This window comes from Mustela putorius, unplaced genomic scaffold, assembly GCF_011764305.1.
Source record: "Mustela putorius furo isolate JIRA1106 unplaced genomic scaffold, ASM1176430v1.1 tig00000253_pilon_pilon_pilon, whole genome shotgun sequence".
Taxonomy (NCBI): domain Eukaryota; kingdom Metazoa; phylum Chordata; class Mammalia; order Carnivora; family Mustelidae; genus Mustela; species Mustela putorius.
Window position 1 is genome coordinate 6371823 of NW_025421329.1, and position 17963 is coordinate 6389785.

Below are 17963 nucleotides of genomic sequence, written 5' to 3' on the forward strand. Positions count from 1 at the left end.
GAGAGGGTGGGGGAGCAGAAGGAGAGCAGGAGAAGCAGACTCCACTAAGCATAGAGCCCGATGTGGGGCTCCATCCCACAACCCCGGGATCATGATCAGGGCTGAAATTAAGAGTCATATGCTCAACTGAACCACTCAGATGCCCCACGAATTTAATTTTCTCTCATAAATATACTCGTGAGCCAAATTAGCCAGTGAACTCCCAATTTACCTCCTAGTGTTTAGCCATGTTACTCCTGTTTAGAATCTGGGTTCATCAACCATGGTGCCCATGGAAGACGTGGTCTAGAGAACATATAACAAGAGCTATAAAACAATCACCAAACTGAAATTGCTTCTGCAGACGGAGGGAGCATTGGTCTCCTGGAGAAGATTCTGTCAAAGGGAAAGTAGGATTCTTGAGAAGCCAGTTATCAAAGGAAGGCAGCTGGGGCATGCTGGTTGAGAGTCCCTTTCGCTGGCAGTAGTGTCCCCAGTTGAGCCTTAAGGTTTAGTTATGAAGGACATTCTAGTCATGGACATTGCGTGTGCAGGAAATCACATGCTCAGCTTCTCACCTTCTAGATAGTTCCTCAGCTTGAATTTTTTTTCCCTCCACTAGATATTCCTGGTTCGTAAATCCACCAAAATGCAGAAGAAGGTTCTCTCCCTTCGCCTACCCTGTGAATTTGGAGCCCCTCTCAAGGAATTTACGATAAAGGAAAGCACGTACAGTAAGTGGTCGCTGGATGGCGAAGTCCTGGTTGATGGGAGGGCCTCTGATCACCCAAGCAAGTGGAAGTGGACAGAGCTTGCCCTTCAAGACAGACAGACAGACAGACATGAGACTGAGTCCTGGCACAGTTCCTTCTTCACTCATTGACTGGGCAGGTAACGGACCCAAGGAGCCTTGGTTTTCTTGTCAGGATAATGGGGTGATGGCAGCATCAGGGAGCTGTTAATGGTTTAAGTAAACAGCCTGTGTGCAGCCCACTGCTTGGCACATGGCAGGTTGGCTTTCTTTCCCCTCCCCAGTTAAGTAGAGCATGGATTTGGTTCCTAGGTTTACTGATGACTAACCCACAGGACAAGCTGTAGCGATTGGGCCTTTTTATGGGATGGCATGCGAAGGCATGTGTCTGTACATCTTTGTGAATTACCCTTGAGCGGACGTGTTCCCTCCAGACAATCACTGTTCAGTTGTCTATGAAATGCCCCTCATCAGAGGCAGAATCCAGCCCTCTGAAAAGAAATTAGCCGTCAGAAGTTTTGAAGGGAGAAAGGTGGCTTTGGTTTTCTTTCTGCTATTCAGCAATCCCTGAAAATGTGGAGGGCCATGTTTTAAATACAAAAGGGAACACATACTGCTGATGTATTGGCAACTTCCGGGAAAGGATCTGCTGTGACTCTGTGCCCCAAAGGGGAAGGTTTCATCTGAGCGGGAGATGAACCATGAGAGACCATGGACTCCGAGAAACAAACTGAGGGTTTTAGAGAGGAGAGGGGTGAGGGGATGGGTTGACTCAGTGATGGGTATTAAGGAGGGCACGTATCGCATGGAGCACTGGGTGTTACACACAAACAATGAATCATGGAACACTCCATCAAAAACTAATGGTGTACTGTATGGTGACTAATGTGACATAATAAAAACAAAGAAAGAAAGAAAGCATGGGTTAACAAGCTGAGACGGGAAGGCCAGGAGTGGTAAGTTTGGAAGCCCAGTGACTCTCTCTATAGCAAGACTGAGGCCACGATGTTCGCTTGCTCCCCAGTTTCCACCTAAGCAAGCCTCAGTCCCCACTTTTGAGGGAAGTGAAGGTACTGAGGTCAGTTGAAGAGCAGGGAAGGGATTATACTCAGCCTGGAGTTCATGGTCTCTCTGAACCAAATGGCCTTCACAGAGTCTAGAGGAGACATTTCCAGCAGAAGTGAAACCTGCCAGCCTCTTTGAGGTCAGCCTCAGGTTCAGCTGTCAACCTGGGCCTTGTGATGTGTTTCCTCCAGGCTTTACAAGGTTACTGATGCCCAGGAAAACCTCCACGAACAGTCAGTGACCCTGGTGTGTGGTTCATACCTGTGAATTTGCATGAGGAGGTAATCACAAGATAGATTGCAAACCCTCCATTCTAAAGACAATGGATAAAAATTTAAGTGAGGAAAGTCAATGCTACAGTAGCTTTCAGAATTTGGCTAGCCAAGAAGTGATAGATCTAACTGGTCTTTACATCCCTTCTCATATCCAGAGTGAAGCCTGGTAAGTTAGCCTAGAAACCCCCTCCTCGCCCCCCTACAGTAAGTACAGTTAGTGTTAGCACTTTAAAGCTTTCTTGGTGTTCATCTTAGCTTCCTCCTGGCTGAAGATTTTCCCTCCGTATTGTGTCAAGATTTGTATCAGTTCCCTCTTCCCATCCAGAGGACTTACCGTGGTTGAAAAAGTTGGTCTGAGCAAAGCATTCCCTTGTTACTAGTTACCACAGGTCTTGGTCCCACCATGCTGGCCCTTCCTGGCCAGGGCCTAGCTTCTGTGTGAATGGAGGTGGATTGGGAAAGGAAGGACTTGCTAGAAACACAGATACCTTGTCATAACATCTGGACAATATGGTTTAATAGTAAAGACCAGCTCGTATTTGTATGGACTGCTTTCACATGAATTACCCCTCTAAGTTAATGTAATTGTATTATTATTTTATTTTTTTAGGTAATAAACAGATTTTACCCGACTAAATGGTATTATGGCAAAAGGAATGCCACATGAGTATGATACTGTAGTTATAAAAGTGGCCTCCCACAGGGAAACAGATTAACAATTCGGACACCACTATACATGGATACTGGACTTGAACAGTGAAGTAAATGATGGTGGATGGTGGGAGCCATGTTTTTCACTCTTAGAGGGGGAGGTTATAGACTAGAATGATCCATGTGGTAAGGATTAGTGTTGGAGACATCAGTAAGAACTCATTTTTCTCTTGATATCCATACAGACGGCTACATGCAGGGAATATTGGTAGTCAAATGTATTTACATAGGTTAGTATACTCATGTATTTCTTTGGTCTGTCAGCTGAGAGAATGACACCTAAGAGAAAGTAGCAACCAGCATACCTAATGCCCAGATCTTGGTGTTTGTTTACTTTTTTTTTTTTTTAATTAAATTTGACTTGGTTAACACACAGTGTAATATTGGTTTCTGGAATAGAATTTAGTGATTCATCACTTACATACAATTACTCCATGTTTTAAAATTTCAGTTTCCACTTCTACCTTTCTGAGAGAGAGGGAAACTGCTATTCTTGTCCATTGTACAGATGAGAAAACCAAGGCTCGGAGAGGTTAGCCTACCCCCACGTCGGCTTCCCCCTACTTATTTAGTTAATGGTGGTGCACGTGCATGTTTCTGTTTCTGTCTGTCATGGTGTATATGTAGAGGCATAGGTGTGTTTGGGGTGCTACAGAGATACTGATAAGCAAACTAAAACAACATATGCAGATAACAAACAATGTAAGTGAGGATTCAGAGTATTATAAGAGGGAGAAAAACTGATTGAGAAACCGAGGAAATCTTCACAAGGCTGAGGCTATTTGGAATGTTTTTGGAAGGATGACTGCCTGAGTGGCATTTTGGCAGACACGGCGTGAGGAGTGGTTGGCAAATATGTAAGTATCTAAAGTCAAACCCTCACTGTCCAGCCGTTGGGAACATGTGCAGGATGGCTCACTGTCTGGCCAGCTCATGGTCGCTGGGAAGCTTGTGCACTTTGTGGTGGTGGGTAGGGGCACTCAAAGTAAATGGGTTTTAGAATCTTCCCTGCTGAATTTACCCCAGAGCTAATTTACTAGAACCTTGTGTTTTCCTCCAAGCTTTGTACTCCCTTGGCCTTGTGTCTTAACCAGAGGTGGCCTATTTTGGAAAAGAGGAATGTGACCCAGTAGGTTTACCCATCTACCCAAAGAGGGTCAAGGGCAGCGGGGGCTTCCATGTTTCCCCAGCACTGTTGTATGCTCATGGCCTTGCAGGCTGGCCTGACCAGCCCCTTGGCCCCTCCTCAACTTCGTGTTTGAATTTTTTTTTTAAGATTTTATTTATTTATTTGACACAGAGAGAGAACACAAGCAGGGGGAGCAGCAGGCAGAGGGAGAGAGAGAAACAGACTCCCTGCTGAGCAGGGAGCCCAATGTGGGACTCAACCTCAGAACCCTGGAATCATGATCTGAGCTAAAGGCAGACGCTCAATGGACTGAGCCACCCAAGTACCTCATGTGTTTAAACTAAAAAAAAAAAAAAAAAAAAAAAAGATAGTTGTGCAATTTGTGCCTGTGCTGGTCTGTTTACCAAGCACTAGAGCATGAGTCAGGGCCCGGACTTCTAGGCCATGGATTCTACTGGTCTGTTTCTGGGTGACACACATCCTCACCACAGCTGGTTCTGATAAGCTGCACAGTAGCTGGTTTGAGAGGGTCCTACACATGCAGCAGACAACAGCAGAGGGCCTTTCCTTTCCCAAAACAATTCCCCGGGATACTCAGCTGGTTTCCGAAATCTTCCCTTTTGCAGCCTTTTCCCTGGAAGGCTCAGGAATCAGTTTTGCGGATTTGTTCCGGCTCATTGCTTTCTACTGCATCAGCAGGTAAGACTCTACACCTCTTACGATCTCAGGCACCTGCTTAGTGCATGCCGTGTAAATGACCTCGGGGTTTCTGGATGCAAGCTGGGCAGAGGGGTCTGGGAGATGTCCCTGGAGGGATTGATTATGAATTAAAACAGTCACCAAGTCCCCTCTGCCAGGTAGTATCAAAATACTATGCTATGCCCATCCAAATTAATATGCCCCATCTTCAAGCTATGCCCTTGACTTCTTTCCCCTAGACCTGTCGGGCAGGAAAACAGACACACATGTACACATATGTGCACACAGGCACACACAGAAAGGGACCCACGGTGAAGACCCCTAACATTTAAAGGTCCCTGATAATGTTTCTGCAAACTCTCCAAGGGATGCTGGAAATACGGGCCCATAAACCAGCTCATAATCTTGCATCACTGTTCTCCAGGCCCACTCAGTGCTCATGCCCTCATGCAACTGTGTTAGACCACAAGTAGTTCGGCGACAAATCCCCGTGTTAGTGTGGGGAATCTGTGAGTCGTTGAAGGTGCTCCCTGTTTCTTTCCTTTCTAGCCATCATAGTTTTTCAAGTGGAGTGTTCTTTGGATGACTCAGAATCCATAGTCTTCATCTGCAGAGACTGACATGACCTCCACGCAGGCCCCCTTGGCTTCTCTGTATGCCTGTTGCAGCCGATAGAGCACAGACAGACGTACGTTCCTGGGGTCTTTCCAAAGATCATGTCTCACAGCCATCCCAGTCTGAAGTGGAGAAGATTGTTTGGGGTTCCTTTCCTTGATATTAATTTAAGGGTCGAGTCTATTCTCAAAAACGGAGTTAGATGTTTGTTTTACCTGTTGGTCTAGACCCTCCCAGGGGAAGGCACTGAGCAGTTGACCCCTAGATGTCACCACGCAGGTAAAGCCACACCGTCAATGGCCTGAGGGTGGGGAGGAACTTACAGTGGGGACCTGCAGGGCTGATCACCCAGGAGAGAAAGCTAAGGGGCTTCATCTAGAGTTGGACCCAGTGGGCAAGAGCCCTTGGCCTGTGTAAGGGTAAATATCTACTGCCCAGAAAGAAGAAGAAGCCAGTGCAGGAGTCCCCACTGGTTCCAGGAATCCACACCTGCTCTGGTTTGAGGCCAACCAGCTCTCGAAAGTGAATTTCGACACTAGCGTGTTGATTGGAGGCGAAGTTGGCTTACTCTGCAGAGTTGGCTTGTTGACTGTCCTGTTGTGAAAAATCGTTACACCTATAACATAGTATTTGGCAGCAGCATACGAAGGATACCATCTCTCCCCCTCAGTATTCGTAAGAGGCTGGTTAACCTGATGTCCAGGGCTGTTTGATGGTTGAAGGAGATAAAGCACATGAAAGCCTTCCCTACACTACAAAGCATGGTCCCAATATAAGGTGCTGATGGAAAAATCCCCACATTGACATTTTGTGATCAGAGAGCTCTGAGATTCATTTTCCTATTTTTTATCCCTCCAAATGCAAAAGTTCTTCATGTTTTTGTTTCTCCTCCAATGCTTTATTTACGTTACCTGTTTACCTGAATCAGTGTTCTTAGGCAACAGTACCTGATTTGACCCAGTCTGACCACAATATTTTTGAAATGCTCTAGTTGGTTACTGATACGTAAATGTATTCACATAGAGAAAGTGGTTGGGTTGTCAGTGCTGGTGTCCCCCAACCCCCCCAGAATGCATAGGCACAGGTGCACTAAGCTAGAGAATTTATGAATCAGTCAGCATGTGACTGGTCACATCAGGAAGGTAGCTGAAGAATGAGATGTAAACCTTGGCCACGAATGCCTGGGAGCTCACTCTCAGTTCAGCAACCTTGGTGTCATGGAGAGCACTGCCCCACAAAGATTTATGCACACGAGAGTCACCTGGAATCTTGTTAGAATGCAGATTCCCATTCAGGGGGTCCACAGCAGCGTTGGCGAGTCTGCGTTTCCAACAGTCTCCCAGGTCACGAGGCCAATGCTGGTGGTTCTGCAATTACACTTCGAGTCGCAAAGAGCTAGAGGAAATAATAGTTCTTAATTATCATTGATTAAGGTTAATGGTATTTTTAGGGGCTTTCTATAAAGGTGCTAGGCACCATATTTATATCATTTCTAATCCTCATGGCAACCCCAAAATTAGGATCGTGAAGACACCATGGCTCAGAGAGTGGGACACTTACCACAATTGTTCAATTAATATGTGGCAGAAATTGGATTTAAACCCAGTCCTGCTATGATGCCAGAGCTCATATCTTGCCACTGTAAAAGCACCCCTCCATGGACCTTGGGGTCCAGTGTAATTGGGTTCCTGGCCCCACTTAATTCCACATCAGCTCTGTGAGTGGGTACAGAGACCTCTGCGTCTATGCTATCCTGTGCTCCTGACCCACAGAATGCGGGACATCAGAGCTTCTTCCTAGGGGCCTGGGTGGGTACAACGTGAGTTACAGTGCTTGGTGCAATAGTAAGTACTCAAGAATTAGTCTCCTCCACTTTAGAAACATGACATACAGAGCAAAGGTTCAAAAGTAAATTCTGTGTGTCCTAAAACTCTTGAGTGAAACATTTATACCTAAGCTGGCTTTATTTTGTCTGTTATGTAGGTTTTAGAATCAGGGCTCCTTTTCTTAACAGGATAAAGAGAGAGGGAAGCGACTCTGTGTGTGTGTGTGTGTGTGTGTAGGTGTGTAGATGCTATCTTGTGCCCTTAGCTGGTGCTGTGGAAAAGGACTCATGGGCAACATCTAATGTTTCAGTAGATCAAAGCTGAAAAACACCCATTAGTGAAATACAGGTGTGGTTTCCTGTCATACGTGCCCTTAAGAAAAACCAGCCATGTGATGTTTAGGCTTCAGGTACTGCGCTGGGCAAGATAAAAGCTTAAAATAAACAGAGGTTAGTTTTGTCATATGTGGCTTTCTAAATTGTCTAAAGAAGGAAGATTTTAATTAAGTTTTTGCAGCCGTAGAAACATATATTTATATGATACTCTGGTGTTACGAAGTTCTGCTTCCCATTAATCTTCCTTTAAGATTATAATCTGAGTCATTGCCTCTCCCCGGTCGGGCAGCAACTATTACAGACGCTGCCGTCCCCCCCCCCCCAAGGCTCTGCCTGCTTCATCCAGAAAGGATGCAAGTGGACAAGAAGAAGCAGGTGCTCACACCATTTGGAGGGAGACAAAAGGGTCCCTGGAAACAGGGGGTGACCCAGGCTTGACAGCTCAGGAAAGAGCCGCCTCCTGATTGCCACCCCCTAATATTTATGTGAGTGCTCTATTGGAGACAATGCAGTAAATGACATTGTGTTCGTGTTTTGCTCTTTTCATTGACCTTACTAATTTGTTATTCATTGTCAACAGCTTCAGGGGTTCCAGAATTCTCTAGTCATCCACATTTAATCTGATTCAGTTTAGAATGTTGCCTAAACTTACTGTAAACAAGTTGTTTGGGATAGTTATTCTCTTCAGTAGAGGTTTTCACGGCCTCTTGTGTAGACAAAATACTGGTGGAAGCTCTACATTTTGTCCCTCACTTACTGCACCTCAGCCATGATGGCCTCCCTGCTGTTCTTCCTATAAACCGGACCCTCTCCCACCACAGGGCCTTTGCACCTGCTGCTTCCTATGCCTAAGAAGTTCTTTCTTTCATGGGTTGCATCCTGATCTGTTTAAATCTTCACTCAAATGCTACCTACTCTTGGGGCCCTCTCTGGCCAACTGTCACTCTTGAATACTCTTTGTTATTCCCCTTTTGCACATATATTAAAATCTGTGGCACACATCCCTTTCTCCTGTTCTATAAACTACATATTTGTTCATTGTCTTTTGGTGTTCACTGGAGTGATATTCTGTGTAGGCAGGCAGGGTCTTTTGTCTGTTATCAGCACCTACAACAGTGTCTGACACATCATAGACAACCATAAACATTTGTTGAATGAATGAGTAAATTCCTTTTTTAAAAAAGATTTATTTATTTGTTTATTTGAGAGAGAGCATGAGCAGAGGGAGGGGCAGAGGGAGAGGGAGAGAGAGCCCACAAGCAGACTCCCCACTGGGTATAGAGCCTGTCACAGGGATTGATCCCAAGACCCTGAGATCATGACCTGAGCCAAGAGTCCAATGCTGAACCAACTGAGCCACCCAGGTGCCCCCAAGTTCTTTTTTTTTTAAGACTAATACTACCACTGAAACAAATAATTTCTTTTTGGATAAGTCACCATTGTTATTGCATATTCATTCATTCATTTATTCAAAACAGGCTTTCTCCCTGTCATTGTCAGCCATGGCATTGTGTGAGCCCTGGGGAGTGGGGAGCCACCAATGCTACTCCCTTGTATATGAAAATGAGCAGATGTTTGTTAGGTTTGCTTTTGTCCTTTCAGAGAAAGAAAGAGTTCGTGGTCCATGCATTTACTCGTGGTGGCACTATTTGCTGGCCGTGGGAGGACCCTTGTGCCAGCTCAGTTCAGCTTCTTCCTGTTGGGCCTGTTGGTCTATGATGTTGGGTGCTTGTGTTTGCTGGTGCACACATGGTGCCATGCTGCTTGGGGCCAGGGCTGTTGCATGAAGTCCTTTCTCTTTGCCTCCCTACTCAGAGCGTGGTGCAGGGGTGGCGGCAGCAGCATCGGCGGTCCGCATGCCAGAAATGCTGGATCTCCAGCCTCACCCAGACCTCCTGAATCAGAGCGCGCAGTAAAACAAGACTCCCAGGGATTCATGTGTACATTACAGATAGAGAAGCGTTACCTTAAAACAGGAGGAAGTTTTGTATCCAGCATACAACCCCCAATGCGTGGGCTCTAGCTGGAAGATGTCAGAGTAAAACTGACAGATAGTGGTGGAGAATATGCTGTGTGTAAGGACATGAGATGATAAACCTCGGCTTAGGATTACACAGTCCTGCTCAATGAGTTGGGGCCAATATTCAGAACATGTGGCAAATTAGTACATAATGTTTTATGTATATATATGTCAGATCCACCGACATAGGGATTCTGATATTAATACCAGATACACGTCAGCTACTTCATGGAGGAAATTTTGTCCTCATTACAGATACCAAACCAGTCAGCCTCTCTCTCAGTCTGTCCCCAGTGTCACTAGAGGCAAGAATAGTAATCTTGCAGTTCCATCCCCAGTAAAGACAAGGTCTGGTTAGGTATGATATAGTGTTTCCTTAGGACATTGCAATCAAAGCTAAAACATCTCTAGGATGAAATGCAAACAAGAGACAGAAACAAGACACATAATTACAAATATTCTCTTTTTTGAAAAATCAGGGACGTTCTGCCGTTTACCTTGAAGTTGCCTTATGCCATTTCAACAGCCATGACAGAGGCTCGGCTTGAAGAACTAGCCCAGCTGGGACTAAGTAAGTGGGTGCCCCTGCCCAGTTCTCTCCTGAAATGATCTGTGGAGCAGAGCCAATGTTGGCTGGTGATTTACTGTTCCATCAAAAAATAATCCCCATCTCCATGGCAAAACTTGCTCACAGGGCCGTGAGATCCCAGAATCACATGTACTGAGAGTCTTTTTTCTAAGTCAGACACTGAACTGACTCTCAGAGGCAAGCCCTCTGTTGTCTTGGGAAATCCCGACATCTCCCAGTGTCTCCCGTCAATGAATGGAAGCTACCCTAAAAGTCTACGTCCTGATGGAACACGAACTTCTGTAATGGGTCCTATCTTTCCTTTCTGCGGTGTCTTACTGGGGAAAGGCATTGCTTGGCAGAAAGGGAAACAGCACAGCATATCTCACGTGCACGCGTTTTGTTCTAGAAGAACACATGGGCATTGACGGCACTTCTGTGCTTTGGGGAATTTGACCATGTAGGCATCTCAAGTAACATCTGTCTCACTTCCTCTGTGGTTGTTCAGTGTCAGTCCTGGTGTCCTGGGCCGTGTCCCCTATCCTGCCATGCATCCTCGCTCTGACCAGCTGGGCACTGGCTTCCCTCTCCCGCCCTTTTGCCAACGCCCCTAAATGCAACACCATGCTTTGGGACATCAGTTGACAATGGATCGGGACATACAGTTCACCCAATTTCACTTCCTTGTCCCATTGCCCTGAGGAATTTTTGTGGGTTTAACTTTGGGGGGAGGGGAAGCTTTTCCCCCAGATTGGAAGGGGAGATTCTCTTTAGATTTTTAGGGCTTCGGTCTTCTAAAAGATTAACAACCAGGCCATAGTATTGGAATGGAAATTTGAGATGCTGAAATGCAAGTACCAGGGCTCCTAGCACCTATAAGAAGCCTAGAGACAGATTCAGACTCTTTCTCAAGCTACAATTGCTTCAAAAGAATTGCTCCATCTGTCTCAGACCTATCTGATGGGTAGTTAGGTAGTGGGATTGGGAAACTGATTCCTGGTAAAAAATACCAGGGTAGGATAAATGTCCCTGCTGAAAAGCTATACCATCTCTTGCATTTGAGTTTCAGACACCTTTGGAGAGAGTTTAAGACATTTCCCGAATTTAAGTGAATATAACCAACTAGATCGCTGGCCTCTGGAAGACCAGCACCAGGTCTGTTTTCACAGCCGACCTCCAGCCACAGAACTCCTGGTTCTGTGGTCAGTGGGCAGTGCCTGCTGCATGCCGGGGCTGAAGGACTGAAGGTCAGTGTATGTGTTATGAGGAGATAAACACAAAAATACCTTGTCCTAGTGGCCACTGACCAGAAGCAAATGAGGCCTAATTAATACATACCCAGTTTGTAATTTTCAGTGTACACATTATTCATTTTGTGAAGAGATAGCACTTTCTACAACTCTGTTCTTCATTATTTCTCCTTCAAACAAACATTTCCAGAGTTCTGCTACATGATAGGCCCCACACCAAGGGGTCAAAGTTAATAGCGTCCGTCCCTTCCCCTACCCCACCACCCATGTCCATAATCCATATGGGAGGAAACACATTCGTGGGAGCTATATGTACTAAGCCTTATAAAGTCTAGGAGTGGTGGCAGCACTAAGACCCAAAGGTGGTGAGAGTCATTCCACGCAGACCTACACTGGGCAAGAGAAACGCATATAACGCCAGTGTGTAATTTTAAATTTTCCCATTAAAGAAAATTTAAAAGGCACAGGTGAAATTAATTTTTATGATTTATTTTATTTTTTTATACTAGATCTGAAATATTTTGACATGGAAGCAATGTTTTTAAAATTATTGATGCAATAAAAGCAATACTTCAAAGGCATTAATGAGATATTTTACATTCTTTTTTTTTTTTTTCATACTAAGTGTTGGAATCCAGCATGTGTTTTATCCTTACAGCACATCTCTCTATGGGCATTAAATTTTCATCAGAAACACGTGAACTGTATTCATATTTCATTAAATTTACAGTTGAAAAACTACATTCACGTAACATATCTTAGTTCTGAAACTACTTCAACATTTGCCAGTAATCGAACTGCATGCCTGTTTTTAAATTTAATTGATTGACGTGAAGCGAAATTTAAAATTGAATGCCTCTGTGGCAGTGGCTCTTGCGTTGGACAGCACAGAGCCAGAGAGAAGGAGAGGAAGGGCAAGAGGAAGCAGGTGACACTCTCAGGTGTGTTTACGAGGCAGAGAGGACAGGACAAAGGGCTCCCAGTGAGAGCCTCCCCGCTGTCCCCCATGGTCAGCCATTTTGGCCCCATAGGAAAGAAACATTTTAGGCAACCACAACAAGGCAAAGCTGTAGAGAGAGAATAACCTAATCCGAATGGAAATCACAACAGACGACAATCATCACCATCCCTGTCTCCCACGATTTGCGTGGAAACCCGAGCCCCATATGTAAGTGACATAGGGCCGTTTAGCTACAGTAAGCAGTGTGCGCTGCTCCAAAGAGTGTTGAGTGCGTGTAGCCATAGTGGTAAGGAGGGCTCGGATTTAGGGAGTGTGGGCAGCTAACCACTAAGATAAAGATAAAGGGTTGAACTTGCACTTAGCGTTTGCATAGGTCTGCTGTCCTTTTTTTCTGCTGATGGGTTCCATGTGTGTATTTTTCCTCCTTTTGGGGTTTTAATGCTGAACACATAAAACCCCAAGCAGATTGTGTAACATCCCCCAGGCCCAGCTGCTGGTCCGGCCCATTAAAGGGGAACTGCCAGGTCCTCCGGAGGGCACCTCCAGAAGAAGCAGCTTGGAAAGGGTGGCTTGCTCTTCGAGTAAGCTCAATTTTTGTAAAGCAAGTCGGGGAGCTCCGGGGCCTTCTCCAGCCTTATCCTGTAACAATTCCAGTCCTTTCCTCACCTGCGCAAAGGCTGGGCTGGCTTTGTATGTTAGCCAAGCCGTTTCTCAAGGGCTTTGAAGGTAAAAAGCCCCTGGAGCCTTCCTAGGAGCCCACAGCTGGGCCTGGCACCACTTCTACCCTTTCCAGTAAGGGAATGCTGTTAAAGAAAAAAAGAAAAACAAAACACCCAAGTGTGGCGCCTCCCCCTTCAAAGACGTGTGTTGTCATGCAAGTGTGTTTTTTTTTTTAATTTGTGAAGGAATGGCCCAAGAGTACTGTATTTACATTCTTGTGTTCACTGATAATGACTTTCAGATTTTTGGAGCTCTCCAGCTGACAACAAACCCCCAAACCCTCCACCTCCCCATAGGCCTCTCTCCTCAGACGGTGTTTGTCCTGCCTCTCGTCAGCTCTGCCTTATAAATGGAGTGCATTCTATAAAAACCAGGACGCCTTCGGAGCTGGAGTGCAGCCAGACCAACGGAGCCCTGTGTTTTATTAATCCTCTTTTCTTGAAAGTGCACAGCCAGGACCTCAGTGGAGGCCTGAAACGGCCCTGCACCAGGACTCCCAACGCGAATGGCACCGAGAGGCCTCGGTCCCCCCCACCCAGGCCCCCGCCACCCGCTATTAATAGTCTCCACACAAGCCCTCAGCTGTCCAGGACCGAAGCCCAGGCGAGCATGCCAGAAACAGTCAACCATAACAAACATGGGAACGTAGCTCTGCTTGGAACGAAACCAACCCCCATCCCTCCGCCCCGGCTGAAGAAGCAGGCTTCTTTTCTAGAGGCGGAAGGCAGCGCAAAGACCTTGACCGGTGGCCGGCCTCGTCCCGGCCGGGAACGGGAGCCGGAGGAGCCGGAGCAGCCGCAGCCCCGCACAGCTGGCAGGCCAGGTGGGGCCCCGCCTGCCGAGGCCCCGGGGGATTGCACAAGGGCCGCCGGCCCTGAATCACGGCCCCCGTGGCATGGAGGCAGACAGAGGCTGAGCGACATGAGCATTTCCACTTCCTCCTCCGACTCGCTGGAGTTCGACCGCAGCATGCCCCTATTCGGCTATGAGGCAGACACCAACAGCAGCCTGGAGGACTGCGAAGAAGAGAGTGACCAGGAGACCATGGCCCCCCCCATCAAGTCCAAAAAGAAGAGGAACAGCTCCTTCGTGCTGCCCAAGCTCGTCAAGTCCCAGCTGCGCAAGATGAGCGGGGTGTTCAGCTCCTTCATGACGCCGGAGAAGCGCATGGTCCGGAGGATCGCGGAGCTGTCCCGGGACAAGTGCACCTATTTTGGCTGCCTGGTGCAGGACTACGTGAGTTTTCTGCAGGAGAATAAGGAGTGCCACGTGTCCAGCACCGACATGCTGCAGACCATCCGGCAGTTCATGACCCAGGTGAAGAACTATTTGGCTCAGAGCTCAGAGCTGGACCCCCCCATTGAGTCGCTGATCCCCGAAGACCAAATCGGTAAGTCCCCACTTGGCCTTTTTTTTTTTTTTTTTTCTTTTTAAACAGAAATTGTTCGGTAACCTCGTAGAACAGTGCATCCCCGTGGCAGGGCTCTCGGCTGAAGTTTTCTCTGGGGTTCAAAACAACAACAGGCTCCATGCCCTCTGCCTACTGGAATGGCACCCTAACCTCTTAAAGCAGCCTCACCGTAGAGCTGAGTCTTGGGCTTGCGACTGTTTTCGAAGCTGCGGATGGGAACCCCTGAATGGTTCTGTTCAGGGGGTAGAGTGTGCCCTCTGAGGGTTCAGTGACCCACCTGATTTCGGGCTGTGTGTCGGGCATGGCCGGGGCATGTTGTGTGTCACACAACATGTGTGTGTCACACAACATGAAAGTGTGTCTCTGCAGGCAGCGCCTGAGTAGAAAGGGATTTGTGCTGTCTTCTGGAAGGGTGTTTCCCTCTGCTTTCTTTGGAAAGGACTGTTTTCACTGTTTCCCGAGGGATGGCGTGTGTTCGCAAGGGTGCAGCCGTCACGGCTGTGCCACTGGAAGAGTTTCCATAGTGACCACACCTGTGTGACAAGTGACAGCTCAGTAACCAGGACAGCCCCAATTCCAGAAGCCCCCTGGGACCACCACCCTGTCACCCTTTTACCAAAAGGGGAACCACCCTGCTGGCTTTTGATGCTGCAGAATTCCTTAAGCAACACGGTTTTGGAGTAAGCAAAAAAAAAAAAAAAAGAAAGAAAGAAAAAAAAAAGGAAAAGGCAAGTTTATTTTGTGTGCTTTTCAAATAAGTAACATATTTGGAGGTCACATGAAAGGTGTTTTCTCCAAAGTCAAGGGGAAATATTTTCTTTATAACCTCATCGAAGGGCTGATTGTTAATAGTTACTTTGGCCAAGGAAAATTTGAATTTGGCAAGGCGTCTTTTTTTTCCAGGGCAAGAGTGTTGCAAGGACTTTTCTCTCTCTCACTCTCTCTCTTTTTTTTTTTTTAATTTCAGAAGATTGACTCTAAAAGGCTAATTTCTGAAACCTCATTCACTGGGCAGCCACAGCTGAAAGAGCTACCAGATATTTTCGGGCAGTTCATAAAGCTAAACCCAGATTTCTTCTTTCTGGTTGGGTCTTTTTGTTGAAAGTAGTAAACAGTATGTGGTAGAGAGTAGTCTCTCTCTCTCTCTCTCCCTCTCCCTCTCTCCCTCCTTTCCTCTCTCTCTCTCTCTGTCTCTTTCTCTCTCTTTCTTTCTCTCTGTCTCTGTCTCTTTCTCCTTTAAGTAAGTTTTAGCAGCTCTTTGATTTTCTCATAAAGGAATCAAAGCCTTGTTTGTTTTCTCATGGTTTGAGCCTGGTTGATGGGGCGGGGTTAGAGTTGGGTGTTGCTGAGGAGAGAAGCTAGAAGGAATGTGCCCTCGTGGTGTGCTTCAAACTGGAAAAGGTTTCTTGGGGAAGGCAGAATAGCCACCCAGGCCATCCTGTCCCCTGTCCCACTGGGAGCCTGCTCCTCAGGGGAGACCAGCTCCCATGCCATAGTCACAGGAACGCTGAACGGAGGGAAGAAGCTTGCTCTCGGGGAGTCCCGTGAGGGGAGCCACGCGGGCACTGATGTCAGCACCAAGCTATTTGGGCCACAGCGCCAACCAGCCCACAGGGACAAGGTTCCCGAGGAAACAGGGGCCTTCCTTTCCTTCCCTACAGAGACTCTGGTAAGCATCCACCAGAGTGTTGTTCCCCAGGAGGCCCTTCTGCCAGCTTCTTTTGAAGGGAAGTTCAGATATGGTACTCGCTCTCAGAGCGTAAGGGCTCATTTTCTCCAAAAACAGGCGTACACTTTGCTGCTCTGGAAGGAGGCAGCTTTTAATTTAAAATCTAAGGTCATGACAAGAAGGGGTTTGACATCTTTGTAGCCTCTCCTATGAGCCAGGGTTCTGGCCAAGTGATGTCAACAGGGCCTGGCCTCACCCCTGTGAAGCAGGCATGGGCATCCCCAGTGGGGTGGGGGACGCAGGGCTTTGCCAGGTGGAGCCCTTTGTCCCCAGGCTACACTAGCTAGTAACCAGCAGGTGCAGCATTTGGAAGAGGCAGCTCAAACTACAGTTCTGTTAGGGGGTGTGGGTGTGGCCAACTAAGCATTGCCTCACTTTTTGATTGGCTTGTTTGTTTTGGTTTTTGAAACCTTTGCATGAAAGCAAGTACCTCATGGCATGTTGCTTCCCCCATGAAAGCATCGTTCTGTGTTGAAAGTACAATGAATGGGTTGGGCTTTTGAAATTAAGAGGAAGGTGAACCAGAGCAGAGGTCAACCTGAGAAACTCAACACTTGCCCAACTGGAGAGGAAAGATGATCAGAAAACCGACCCCCTTCAGTGTGTAAGTCACTTGGTTATGACTCTGACACAAAATGGGACTTAATCTGATAGTCTTGGACATGATCGTGAGCAAAGTGCTCACTAGTTTACTCTAGACTGGTTGATACAGTCACTGCTTTGAGCCTCATGAACCAACTCAAGGTTGGTACATTTACATAGATATTATTCATCTTTTGCAAATTCAAGAATGGAGGCCAAAATATAAGAAGTGACTTGTAGAGGGTTTCAGTGCTGATAAGTAGGTGAGCTTGGATTCTACCAAGATCTTTTCTCAATTGTTTGCATATTCCTACCGTATCTCACTTCCCAGAAGGAAGTAATTCACTTTTAATGGATTCACTCTGAATGGATTCACTTTGAATGCCATCTTCAGAATACCAACCCTCAAGCTGGTTCTGAACAGGTATCTGCTAATGCTCCTTAGTCTGTTCAAGAATGCCAGTCTAGTCCTGTCCTCCATTCCCACAACTTTGGAAGGTGATCGCTCTGAACCAAGAGGTGGGAATTTACATATAAAGCCTGCATTTACAGAATGTCTGTCCTGAAATCAAGGGAGGTAGAGGAGGCATTTCATTAGCTTAACCCACGTAGAATTAGAGCTATCATTCGTATGTGAAAAATGACTGGAGGAGTGCATGCGTGTCTCCAGTTAGGATCTAGAGGTGGTGCTAATCTGTCTTCTTTAGAGAGTGGTTCTTCAGTTGTCTAGAGAAAAGCCCATGAAACACCAAGCAGCTCTCACTCATTGCTACTCCATATATCTTGTCACAGCCCTTCCGGCCAGCACTTTCTAGGGGAGTGTAAAATGATAAGTAATCAACCTCAAAAATGAAGAAAATGGCCACTCTAAATGGTTGTGTCCTAGTATGGAGAATTTCCATTCTGTTTAGACTGCCCTTTACAGCACCATCACCAGGAAGCCCTGCCATTTCGAGGGTCTTGAATCAATGTCAGTGGATTGACATCAGCTTCACTCTCCTGGCTGGGAATGAAGCCAATGGGGATAAGACATGGTGAGTTCCCACATGAGTCAAGCCCCCACATGATGCTTCCCTTCTGGAGAGCTCTCTGCTCACCCTCATTCCCCCATACTCTACAAAGTGGTATAAGAAAGGACAAACAGATGCTTTTACAAAACTTCAGGTCCTGTGAGAAAGTCCTGGCATCGGTAACTTCATCTGCAGCGAGGTATACTCAGGACTGGCCTGTCCTACCCTGTAAAATAGAGACAGGTTGCGACATTTCTCATTTTTCTATCATGTGTGTTCCTCTTTGGTGAGCTTACCCATCATACCAGTCTTGCTCTGGTCTTTTTC

At 46.6% G+C, this 17963-nt stretch overlaps 1 protein-coding gene across 11 annotated transcripts in view; it reads left to right on the forward strand.

Annotated features, from left to right (window-relative positions):
* The window catches only part of RIN2 (Ras and Rab interactor 2), a 223509-nt gene that overhangs the window by 183455 nt on the left and 22091 nt on the right, over window positions 1-17963 (forward strand). For all 11 annotated transcript variants that reach the window (XM_013057060.2, XM_004754139.3, XM_004754135.3 and 8 more), the window contains 4 exons: window positions 602-713; window positions 4537-4609; window positions 9885-9976; window positions 13146-14294. In XM_013057060.2, the coding sequence (XP_012912514.1) occupies window positions 602-713; window positions 4537-4609; window positions 9885-9976; window positions 13146-14294 (1426 nt within the window). The remainder of the gene's footprint in view (window positions 1-601; window positions 714-4536; window positions 4610-9884; window positions 9977-13145; window positions 14295-17963) is intronic.